Genomic DNA, 12551 nt, shown 5'->3' with positions numbered 1-12551 from the left:
AGGTTTGCTTTCATCCTCGATGTTTCTCTGCAGCATCTTTCAGAAGGCAACCTGCTTTACTTCCCACAGCCAACACTACCTTGGTATCTGCCAGAAAAAGCCAGCCCCAACCCTGGGTCATACCCCCTGTGATGAACTGTTTGGAGCAGCTGACATCCCCCCTCTGTCTTCCTGTTGAGGAACCCACCTCTCGCTCAAGCTGCAGGCCATGCAGATGTAGATCCTGAACTCACCATGAAGTAGACTTGCTTTTATTTATCTTCTGTGTTAAAGGCAACAAATGGAATAAACTTTGACCTTAAACAGCTCTTGCGCCAAGAGCATTCATTGTGGGGCTTTGCTGGCTCACTTGCAAGACAAGGTAGAAGGCCGAGCAGGACACTGAAATGTGTTGCAGCATGTGGTTGTAATTACACGTTGCAAAAAGCCTTTACTTGGATTTTCAAACTCACAACTTCCAGGTAAAGTGTGTGCTGTGTGGATTTCCGCTTTCACACACGCAGCCCTCTGAAAATCATCTCTTTCGCAGCAGTATTTGAGCTACGAGCGCTGCGCTGACACGGGTGTGCGGCGCACGCTGCCCTCCCTGGCTCACAGCACACATTTCAGACCGTACCTCCCAATCCCAACCGAGCGCCAACTGTTCCTCACCTTGAATGCAGAGCCCTTCCGTGCAGTTCTCCGACTCCTGGCTCACGCCCTCGCAGTATTTGCCCCCGTTGCGGGGAGGCGGCGCGATGCATTCCCGAACCCGCAGGTGCTCGCACTCGGGGCTGCACACAGACCACTCGCTCCACACCTCCCAGCTTCCATCCACTGAATGGGGAGGAAGGAGAAGCAAGCATCATCACTGTGTACTGAGCTGGTGTGGTCAAGGTCCTACCGAGAATACCTGTTTCCTATCTCTCCTCAGGTCACAGCAAGTAAAGTTTCATTCCGAGGAGAGAGAAACAGTTTGGTCAGATGTGATGTTAAAATCCAGCATTAGGATGCTCCACCCCAAGCGTGCAGCATGGGAGCTTTTAGAATAGCACCGGTATGTAACACTCTGCAAGCAGAGTCAATTAAAACTGCAGGAGGAAACATTTCCTTGGGCACCCAGCTATCGGCTTCTGAAGTTTCAGCACAAACTCTACCTGAAGCCAGGCTGACGTCGAGGCCGTGCATTTTCCTACCAGAGCAGGGATGGTGACATCTACAAAAAGACCAGAGCAGACCCGGCCCTGCAGACTTTTGGCTAATGCCCTGAGCAGGAGAGAGGATCAATCTGTTGCTTTGCTGACTGATTTATAGCTGTCTCTGACCCTGTCAGATAATGAGAAGGGTTTCCACAGTTCCCTTTGTTTTTCATGCACAAATCAGACCAAAGAACAGTCAGATGAACAGGGACATGTTTCTATCATACGAAGTTTTTAAATCCCAGTTCAGCACATGTTGTATTTAAAAACTCATAAAAGCCAGGAGAAATTTGTCAGAGTCCAGACGAGTTATGATGTGACCGCAGACTAATGCAGTCTCTTACAATACACATGCACACAGTTCTACCGACTTTCTTTAGCTCCATGTGTGAAACACCAAACCCAGAATCAGACAAGGGAGGCTTCAGGTGAACAAATGGGAGTATCCAGGGGTCCATGCCCCATGTATGGCCCAAGCTCAGCTTCCAAAGGTTAATACAGATGGAAAGCAAACTTCTGCCAGCTAAGTTCTCCGTTTAGGTTTCTGTGTCTGCCTCTAGCATTCCTAACGCCACCTCCCCTTCCACGTACCACACCCACTAACATGATTTTCCTACTGAACCAGTTGATGTTACTGTTTAGTTATCTTCAGTGCAAGTTAAAACACTGACAAACCTGGCACATCAGGCCATAGCTGCTTGTGACCACTGCTCACAGCTACATCAGGCTCTGAGCTGCAGTCTAAACAAGGATGCAGGTGTTTCCCATTTCCTTTTTGACCTCGATGGGCTCGTCAAAGCACAACTGGCATTTCCGACTGAAACAGCTCTCCCATGAACGTTACCCAGGGTCAGTCCTTAGCAGACTGTGCATATCTCACCAGGGCAGAGAGAAGTGCAGGTGATTTTCTGTACGGACATCCCTTCACAAAAGGCACCTCCATTGAGCGGAGCAGGGTTGGTGCAGGTCCGGGAACGTTTCTGCCAGCCCCGACCACAGCGAGCGTTGCAGTTGGACCACTCGGTCCAGGATGACCAGCCTCCGTTAACTGCAAAACACCAACATACCGGAGGCTAAGAGACATCAACCAACACATCAGATCATGTCATTCAAAGGCAGGAGTTTGTTTTTACACTCTATGGGTAAATTCCAAGCTGCAGTAGGAGCGTTGCTGCCCATCAGTACACAACACAACCACATCAAGGCCATGGTGTCAGAGAACACAAATATTTGTTCCTGGAAGAGTACTGTGCTATAAGTGCAATGACTGATGGAGTCTGGGAGGGAGGCAAGAGCAGGCATTTCAATTCTCATAAAATATGCTTTGCTGAAATCATAAACAAGACTTCCTGACTTTAAAAAGGGCGACTCAGGAATGCTCTGCCTTCCCAATAGAAAGACACATGCAGTAATGAACATGGAGAGCATGAGAGGAAGGTAATAAAGCCCCAGTTCTGTTCTTCTGTCCTTTGCTGCATAACATCTAGATTCAGTAGTTAGGGCCTGGATGCTGCAGTAGCACAGATCCAATTAAGGCAGCCCTTTATGTACCTCCCCAGGCTTGTGCTCCAGGCTTTCCTGGTACAGGCAAGGCTTATTTCTGTGGTTTAGTTTATAATTGGATCTTCTTAGTATCTGGAGCAACGACTGCTATTATTGACATAACTTCTGGGAATCCATCACAAACAAACCCCTCGTAATTCCAACCCCCCTAAGAGCAGGAGGCATCTCAGCCTTGAGCAACACAACTGAAATTAGCCGTTTGATTCAGAACCAGCTGGATGCTAAAAATACAAAGTACTCCAGCACTAAAAGCACACACATCTATGTTCCTCTGTAATGAGCACGTTCGCACTGACCGTACACCACGACTGTGGCAGACATGCTTCTCCTCTTGGCAACGATGTTGGCAGCCATGCAGGTGTAGTTCCCCGAGTCAGACAGACGTGCCTGTCGAATGATGAGGTTGTGATCTGCTCTGGTGTCAATGTTCTCATCCAGGTTGGAATCAATGGGCTCCTCGTTCTTCAGCCATTCCACCTGGAGCAGAGAACAACAGGAAGTAGGAAACAAAAAGATGGAAGCAGGAAATCAGCTAAATGTCAATGATTTCATTAATAAATGTCATTGTGATCTTTATTATAACTTTAAAAGTGAAGCTAGGATGGGATTCCCAAAAAGGCAGACATTCACGGACTCAGGAACTATTCCTCTATTCCTGTTGTGAAGACCCTAGAGCTTATTAACAAAACACATCAAATTAAATGCTGGGTCATAGCAACATAGCAAATAATGACAGAACAGAAAATGGCCAAGAGCTTGTTCAGAGCTGTATGGGTGTGGATTATAAGGGAACCGTTACTGTTCAACTGTGCAAAAAGGAAGGAAAGGAGAGAAAGAAGGTAGGAAATCCCACCCTCCCTGCTGGGGTAGGTAACTGCCTCCTTAATGTTTAATCTGAGATGCGGTGATAAAATTACTGATGTGATTCAATTACTGTCCTGTTTAGGAGAGCCTTTTGGCTTCCCTAAGAGAAAGGCAAAACAGGGAAATGTCTGGAAACCTGTAAAGCCAAACGCAGGCACTTGATGCCTTGAGGCAACAACCTCACTGATCTGATTGGGAAGTGTCTGCTTTGATTGCAGGAGCAGAGAGCCACAACCAATGGAGATTTGCAGCCCATGTGAAATCAGGTAACAGTCGCACTGGGTCCCTATCCCTGCACCTCAGAGGAAGGTGCTGTGGGCTGGTAACTTAGGAAGTGACTGATTTTTAGTCAAAGAAGATGGAAGAAAATGTCAACAGAGAAAAATTAAGAACTATTTACAACTGCTGCTCTGGATGTGCAGTGCTTGCCGTGTCAAACAGGTGGACGGTGATCAGCGACCACCCAACCTTTGTAACAGGGTGGGTGACAGGCAGTAAATGTTACTAATTCCACTTATTTTGAGAGAGAAACGGAAGGATGGAATCACACAGGGCTAAGTGGTCACAGATTCCCAATTTCCATAAACCCCAGAGAGCGTTAGGATCTGTTGTGAAGGTACATAAATACCATGAACTGCTGTGTGTAAAGTATCTGAGGAGACCCAGGAACTATCTTCAAGGCATTTCTTGACTTGACACATTAAAAAGAAATAGTTAAGGCCTGGTAAGCTGCCGCTACAGAAGTGAAGCATTAAAAATAGAAACAGAATTAACACGTTCTATTAAAAGACTAAATAAATATGAGTTATTTTGATAGCTTTTCCAGACCTGAAGGAGGTGTGGCTGGGCCCTGGAGTCAGATCCCCTTCCCATCTCGGTTCAGATGAATAACCTCGTTAGGAACTTGCGGAAGGACCTGGAACTTTGTGGTAATGAGCTTATGGATTTCCTAGCTCCAGGCATTCATTAGCGCTCTGCTCTGCGCAGATGGTCTGCGATTTGTACACTTCCCAGTTTATAAACAAATCTGCACAAGCTGACCAGCAAAGCCAATTATATTTCATGCCAGACAGCAGCATCCCCTTCCAGTAGCATCCCTCGCCCTGGTTAGCAGGGCACAGAAGGTGTGTGACCAATGTGCCCACAGCTTCCCGTATCCCAGTCAAGTTAAGAACTTGCCCTGAAAGGAATCTAGAGCTGTGGCACTGGTACCCTACATGTTGACTATGGATTGCACAAAGTCATTGGTTTACATATCTGTCACCAGGGGCATTTCGTGAGTGTGAAGTACATTACACACTGCATACAGAAAGCAGTTAAAAAGTTTTAGATCTATGTATGCTCTTCCTTAAGCTGAAGTTAACCAAAAAATGGTAACAGAGACAGAATATCACCGTCAAAGCTCACACTCAGCACTCGAGCAAGGCCTGGCTATTTCTGCATTCTTACAAAGCTCTGTCATCGCACTCCTTTGCTTTGCTTCTCAGACCTGAACTTCCTTTAAACTGGGATTACTTTTTAAACTGCCTCCCTCACAGAAGTTTCAAGAGTTTGGGGACCAAAGGCTTTGTGTGCCCCAGTGCACACCACAACAAACGTTCCCATGCAGTTTCTAAGTGAGGAGCAGCACCTGATCCAGCCGCGCTTATGTGTGTGAACCCTTGGCATTGTCAGAGCATGCAATCACCCTCTGGCATGAACTTCACACACGCTGCAGCTCAGGTGTCCTCATTTCCATTGCTAGAAGCACTCCAGGCAATCTCCTGGCCGACATTCGTCTTCCCCCCGGCTGGCACCTCACCTGTACTGACCATGGGTGGCCAGGAGCAGCTCTGGAGCAGCCACCAGCCCTGCTAAACCCAGTGACGCTCAGCTCTTCCCTGAAGAGTGTCTCTTTGAACAAATTACATTCCCCTTGGTCTGAGTGAGAGGAGGAACAATCAAGTAACCCATTCACTATTCAGCTTCCCTCTGCAGTGAACTGTACTACTCATTATCAGAGAGGGTTCCAGCAAGGAAACTAGGAATGCAATTTAAATTATGGAACAGCAGCACAAGCATAAATCAAGTGGCAGAAATTCAATGGTCGCAGTCAGAATTAAACTCACTTTATGCGCAGTGTAATGACAAACACAGTCATGTCCAAAGAAATGACAAACATGTCTAGTACTACCAGAGTTCATTATTGCACAAGGGCAGCTCTGGGGCAGCGAGTGGCGCATCAGGCTCCAGGTCCCCATGGCGGTTACACTCACGCTCCAGGGAGTTTTTCCTGTACACAATTTTCCAGGAGGGAGCTCACAGTGATCCACTGTTGGCTGAGCCTGGGGCTGCCAGGCTTGGTGAATGAAAAACATTTACATTAAAGCAAAGCATTTCAAAGAATGATGATCACGGTGAAGGGAGAACATTAAACAGATGGAACATAAACATGAACGCGTTGAGAGATGTGCGATCCAAAGAGGATGTGTAAGGGAGGGCAGCGTTGCCTTTTGCTTCTTATCTGGAGGCTTGATGACACTGCAAATGCTCATCTCCTATTCCGGCTTCCCCCTCCCTTGAAGAAAACTCAGATTTATTCAAACTCTTTCACTGCCTTTGCCCCGGCAGTCAGAAATGGAGAACTAATGGATGGATTTACAGGATAAACTGATAAAGGAGTCACGATGACAAAAGGTTCTGGTTACTTGCAGGGATGCAACCTTTGGAATAATTCAGTGCACACACAAATACACAAACATAACCAAGCAAATAAATGAAAGGCAATGAAGAAGCAGACCATGTCTCCACACTGAAATGAGGCACCGTGTTCTGAGCTGCCACCCTGCAGGGCCTGAGGGGTAGACTCAAAACTCATCAGCATTTCACTCCTCTGGCTTTCTCATCAGCAGAGGTCACGCAGTTGCTTGTAACGCGGTTAAATACATTTCTTTTTAAGAATTAGGCTGTCTGAAGATCTGAAATGTTTCCATCTTGAACCAGGCTTAGTTCAACCCTGCTATAATATGCCACAAGTTTATATAAAGAGATCTGATCCCCCCCCCCCCCACCAAAATTAAATCTGTTCAGAATTAAAATACCCCCATCAATTTCTACCAAAGGCTAATCACATAATGATGTAGACAAGAAATGCAGGGGCAGGTATGGATTAACTCAGCTGCTACAGACTGGCTGGCAGTAGATGAATTAGCATAATCATAAATTTGTTCCAATTACAGAAAGCAATTATCAAAGCCCAGCTTACAGCATTATCTACGTGAAATCAGTTAAATACACCACAGCCCAGGTAGATTACAATGGGAGTTAGTGAACTCCGTTTTTGCCATAAAAATAAAGCTAATCCTAAATCATCCACATTTCTGTCTGCTGTATCCAGTACTGAAACAGCCCATCAACTCCCCATGGCAGCAGCACAGCTGCTGCTTGAGCTGCTGCAGGTGATGGAGTCTCACTGTGTTTAGCATGTGTAAAATAACACACATACGTCAGGCCCTTTTGTGTGTGTGTCCATACAGACACTATAGACAGACACCCTCCATCACCATCCGGGGGATTCAAACACTGTGGGGACTTGCGGATACCCATGAGAGCATTGATGAAGGCAGGGCTGAGTTAGACCATAGGAAAGCTTGGGCGAAGGTTGCTGTGGTTCCCTTAAAGCTCTGCCCATTTTATAGCTTTTGTGGGAACAGAACGTTAGGCCCCAAAACCTCAACTGCTTTTGAGCCCAGTCACTGAGATTTAACACCCAACAGGAGCACCACAACACAGAGTTCTTGTTGGCACACATCATAATTTGGTGGGTCAGAAGACAAAAGACCTTGGTACTCTTGCTTTTACATTATACTATCCTGCCCTTTGAATACAACACCTGGCTTCCTCATGTGGTCAATAAACAGAGTACATATATATCAAAGATAATATAGTTAGAATGTCAGCTTCTCTTGAGGAGAGAATCAATTGCTCTCGCAATGCGAGATAAACGCGTCAGGATTTTGAGATGGGAAAGGTCAACACCTGACTTATGGCAGCACAAATGTTTCTATAGCACGGGCCATGTACAGAGTTTAAATATGCTCTCTTTCAGATGGAGAAAGCAGCAAACGCATCCTCAACAACCCTCTGAGCCCGCTCCACACTGTTCATGACACCCTTAGAGAACACAAGCCAATATTTGTATCTTTTGGATAAAAGTGCTTTGTCAGTCTCAGCTTCACTTAATATTCACAACAGAGCCACGGACCAGAAGTGCTGTGTAACCCCGTGCTCTGCCAGTGCCCCACGCATCCCTCAAGCCTTTCGTTGTGCTCATTTGTTTCTTCTCACACTTCCCCTCCTCCAGACACCTGCCTACTGAAGGTGCCCGCTGCCTTACAACCGCTGCCATTAGCAAGGCTCAGAACCCTCTATCTCCTAATAAATACTATCCAAAAAACCTATTGAGTGTGAAGCTGTTAAAAATGCCTGTGTATGTTTAAGACTGTCCCTATACATGTTTAAGGTTACTGAAGTTGATTCCAATGCCAGTTTTGTACTTGCCCATGCAGGTACTAAATTAATTCAATATAAATAACACAGAAGGCATCTCTACTTGAGCTCTTAGCTCCCAAAGAACAAACTTAACACTTTTACATTCAAAAGAACTGGGCAGTGCCATATTTTCCCTGACTTTGCATTAAAAAAGACGGAAAGAACCAGCCGAGAACTTCTAAAACTCAGAAATTTCCAGCTGAAAGCTTCCCTCCCCCCCAGCCCAACTGGAGCAAGAAACCACGTCTGAAGCTCATTTCTTTCTACTGAGAGTTTCTTTTCATAGAAACTGTTTGCAATAGATTCTCCTGCGCACCGTGATTAGCAGCAGGTATGTCAGGCTGCTGACACGTTCTCCACTGCCTCTGGAGCAGGCTGAAAGAGGCTGGATCACGATGCTGACGTTTGCTTGTAAGAATATTCCCTCCCATACTCATCAGCTCAGGCCTCTGGCTAGAAACAGTTCTTTCTACATTGATTTAGGGCTCATATTGCGCAGTCTTTAAGAGCCTTATGGAACATGGCTTTTAGTGGAAGAGAGCAAGACACAGCCTTTCAGTTCCCTTCAGATCTGGCAGGAAACTCCTGTTTCTAAAACTTCAGGTGTGTCTGAGCTGGAGACACTTTCCTCACTGTTGGAGTTTGACTGGATGAGCATGGGCAGGGTACATGCTCTGATTACAGCCAAGCATTAAGATGGCAGCGTGTCTTTGTTACACTTTGGTTTTGCTTTCTACCCTCAGACTCAAAAAAAGAAGTAGGAGAAGACTCCACCAGCATAAATCATTGCGGGAGATTAATAAAAACCAAAGGCCACTTTGCTGGATACAAACCATTCATATCTACCTTTATGATCGTGGGAAACGGGCGAGGTGCCTGAGGATTGGCGGATGGCAAAGGTCACACCAATCTATAAGAAGGGCAAGAAGGAGGACCCGGGTAATTATAGACCGGTCAGCCTTACCTCCATCCCTGGAAAGATGATGGAACAACTTATTCTTGACTCCATCACTAGGCATATCAAGGATGAGGGGGTCATTAAGAACAGCCAACATGGTTTTATGAGGGGGAAGTCATGTATGACCAACCTTATAGCCTTCTATGAGGAAGTGACTAGGTGGAGGGATGATGGTAGAGCGGTAGATGTAGTTTTTCTTGATTTCAGTAAGGCATTTGATACTGTCTCCCACAGCATCCTCATAGATAAGCTAAGGAAGTGTGGGCTTGACGATCAAGTAGTGAGGTGGATCGAGAACTGGTTGAAAGGAAGAAGGCAGAGAGTTGTGGTCAATGGCGCAGAATCTAGCTGGAGGTCTGTGACTAGTGGAGTTCCTCAGGGGTCGGTGCTGGGACCGGTGCTGTTTAATATTTTCATCAATGACCTGGATGAGGGAACTGAGTGCACCCTCAGCAAGTTTGCTGATGACACAAAACTGGGAGGAGTGGCTGACACACCAGAGGACTGTGCTGCCATTCAGCGAGACCTGGACAGGCTGGAGAGTTGGGCGGGGAGAAACTTGATGAAATTTAACAAGGGCAAGTGTAGAGTCTTGCATCTGGGGAAGAACAACCCTATGTACCAGTACAGGTTGGGGGTTGACCTGCTGGAAAGTAGCGAAGGGGAAAGGGACCTGGGGGTCCTGGTGGATAGGAGGATGACCATGAGCCAGCAATGTGCTCTTGCGGCCAAGAAGGCAAATGGCATCTTAGGGTGCATTAGAAAGGGAGTGGTTAGTAGGTCAAGAGAGGTTCTCCTCCCCCTCTACTCAGCCTTGGTGAGGCCGCATCTGGAATATTGCGTCCAGTTCTGGGCCCCTCTGTTCAAGAAGGACAGGGAATTGCTTGAAGGAGTCCAGCGCAGAGCCACAAAGATGATTAAGGGAGTGGAACATCTCCCTTATGAGGAGAGGCTGAGGGAGCTGGGCCTCTTTAGCTTGGAGAAGAGGAGACTGAGGGGTGACCTCATCAATGTTTACAAATATGTAAAGGGTAGGTGTCAGGATGATGGAGCTAGGCTTTTTTCAGTGATATCCAGTGATAGGACAAGGGGCAATGGGTGTAAACTGGAACATAGGAAGTTCCACGTTAACATCAGGAAGAACTTCTTTACTGTAAGAGTGACAGAGCACTGGAACAGGTTGCCCATGGGGGTTGTGGAGTCTCCTACACTGGAGATATTCAAGGCCCGCCTGGACCAGTTCCTGTGTGATGTACTGTAGGTTACCCTGCTCTTGCAGGGGGGTTGGACTAGATGATCTTTTGAGGTCCCTTCCAACCCTTGGGATTCTGTGATTCTGTGATTCTGTGATCACACAGTTATTTTATCAACCCAATCAGAACTCATTAATCTTCCCTGCTCGGAGCCTATCGCTAGCAACACAGCAGAAGCAGGTCAGCTGTACCTGCTGCCTGTGTTTAAATTAATCCACTGAGGGAATACTAGTACCCGATCGCTTAATCACAGCACTGTCACACCGTTCTGGTAAGCATATTTTTCCTTCATTAGATTGAATGTATAATCTCATTACATAAATCTGACACACTGACTCACTCATCTGTCAGCCCCGGCTTTTGTTGGTTGTACTGTGGAAAGCAGCACAGGAATCTTCTCTTGGAAGAGATGCGCTCAGTTGTTGGATCACCTGAAAGCCCAGGGCTGCTTGCAGCTTATGCTCATTTTCTCTCCTATTGTTGCACTGTACATGGTGTGCAGCCAGTGTATTTGCTCCATGAAGCTCCAATAGCAAGGGGAGGCAGGAAGGATGATTCGCACTCATGGCACTCTCTATATCATGGTTCATGCTCTGAGCTACATCCAGTTCACAACAAAGTGAATATTTTTGTATGCTTTAAGAAACACAGCCAAAACTTCCTATTGCTGAAAGATCCAGAGGAGAATCAAGGCTGACATGGGAGGGGGTGAGTCAAAATGCAATTCAAATATGCTTCTGAATAACTATAATGGGAAAGGTTACAGCCTGTATGTACATCTCAATTTGTAACACTAAAGGTGGGCAAGGAGTTGACTCAGCCATGCTATTTTAGAACACTGTTATAAAGACGCATTGCTAAATGTGCCATTGCTAATGGTGCATTGTCTGATTGTTAAAGGTATCATCAGATCCCCCTTGCTATTTCTGGAGGAATAAGTATCTCACATTAATTGGAATGCTGGTTTTTACCTTGGTGCAAAGATTATGAATGAATCAGCATTAATAAACCCAGAGGTCATTACATGGCTTCCACGGTAGTTTTGCAGTGGGGGAGTGCACACAAAAGACTTCAATGATTGTAGAATAAGCAGAAATCAATGATCAAGCAGAAACTCAGCTCCTAATCCCTTGACTATAAAGCTCAGCAGCATCAGTGAGCACGAGACTCATCCAGAGCTTTGCTTTTTTCCCCAAACAACTCACATCTAAGTATACTTCATAATGCACAGAACTTGTTTAAAAGTACACATCGCACACTACATGTTTCTCATTATTGTGAATTAGGATGGTTAGAGAGACACAAGCAGATGAAGGCCCCAGGGATGGTGCTCATGGGGTGGTTGCATTTGTTTTGCAATGCATGGGTGTTTGGAAAGTAATTCTAATGGCAGTTGACACTGAAAAAGAACATTTTTAGATAAGATTATTGGGAATGTTTACAGTGCTTTGCTAACACGGCTTCTGATAGGCAAGATCAGGCTTATAGGTAATTCTTAAGAGATAAGAAACTCATCCCAGAAAGCTCATGGTAATTTAAGAGTACAAATAAAGAGCATGAGGAGAAGACTGAAACATGCTGCAGATCCAGCCTTCAGGCATCAGCAACAGAAACACCAAGCCACACAGTTAAGTGACCACAGTGGTCAGACCTGCTGCTGGCAGAACAAGAGGCCAGCACTGAGAAAACCTCCAACTACCTGTTTGCTCTTACCAACAAAGCTTCCAAATCCTTGTCGGTCTCCTTCACACAATTACTTTCATTATTTATAATTATAAACATAATGATAAGGTTTTATAGCTTCTCCTTTCATGTTCAAGCCTTCAACGTTAAGAACACTTCTGAAAATAGCAGTAGAAAAATACATGCCACTGCAAAACTGCGCATCAAAAAAAGAAAAGCTCCAAAGCACGTCTTCATAAAAAGGAATTATCTATTCAGGAGAACTACAAAGTTAGCTGTTTTGTTTCCCCTCCTTTTAGCAATCTAATTCAGAAGTGGTTTGTTGCAGCATCTCTATTCCGTGACCTCAGTGCCTCCTGGGTGTACTGAGACTTAATCCCAACAAGGCAAATCTCCAAAGGAAAACAAACATTTTTCCTACTGGAGGACAGCAGAGTTCACAGTTCAGCTGCCTGCATGAAACCCAGCACACACTCATCTGGAGACAACAGCCAAGGGGTTTTTCCAAATACAAGGTCTATG

The 12551-nt window shown here is 45.7% G+C and overlaps 1 protein-coding gene across 1 annotated transcript in view; it reads right to left on the bottom strand.

The window, feature by feature from the left end:
- The window catches only part of UNC5D (unc-5 netrin receptor D), a 127937-nt gene that overhangs the window by 26524 nt on the left and 88862 nt on the right, over positions 1–12551 (bottom strand). Inside the window, exons 5-7 of the mRNA XM_065659215.1 lie at positions 3038–3218; positions 2059–2226; positions 652–816 (exon numbers count right to left, since the gene is read on the bottom strand). Coding sequence (XP_065515287.1) covers positions 652–816; positions 2059–2226; positions 3038–3218 — 514 coding nt within the window. The remainder of the gene's footprint in view (positions 1–651; positions 817–2058; positions 2227–3037; positions 3219–12551) is intronic.

Source organism: Lathamus discolor, chromosome 22 (assembly GCF_037157495.1).
Source record: "Lathamus discolor isolate bLatDis1 chromosome 22, bLatDis1.hap1, whole genome shotgun sequence".
Lineage (NCBI taxonomy): Eukaryota > Metazoa > Chordata > Aves > Psittaciformes > Psittacidae > Lathamus > Lathamus discolor.
The sequence above is the reverse complement of the archived record's forward strand: the minus strand, read 5'-3'. Positions and strand labels throughout refer to the sequence as shown.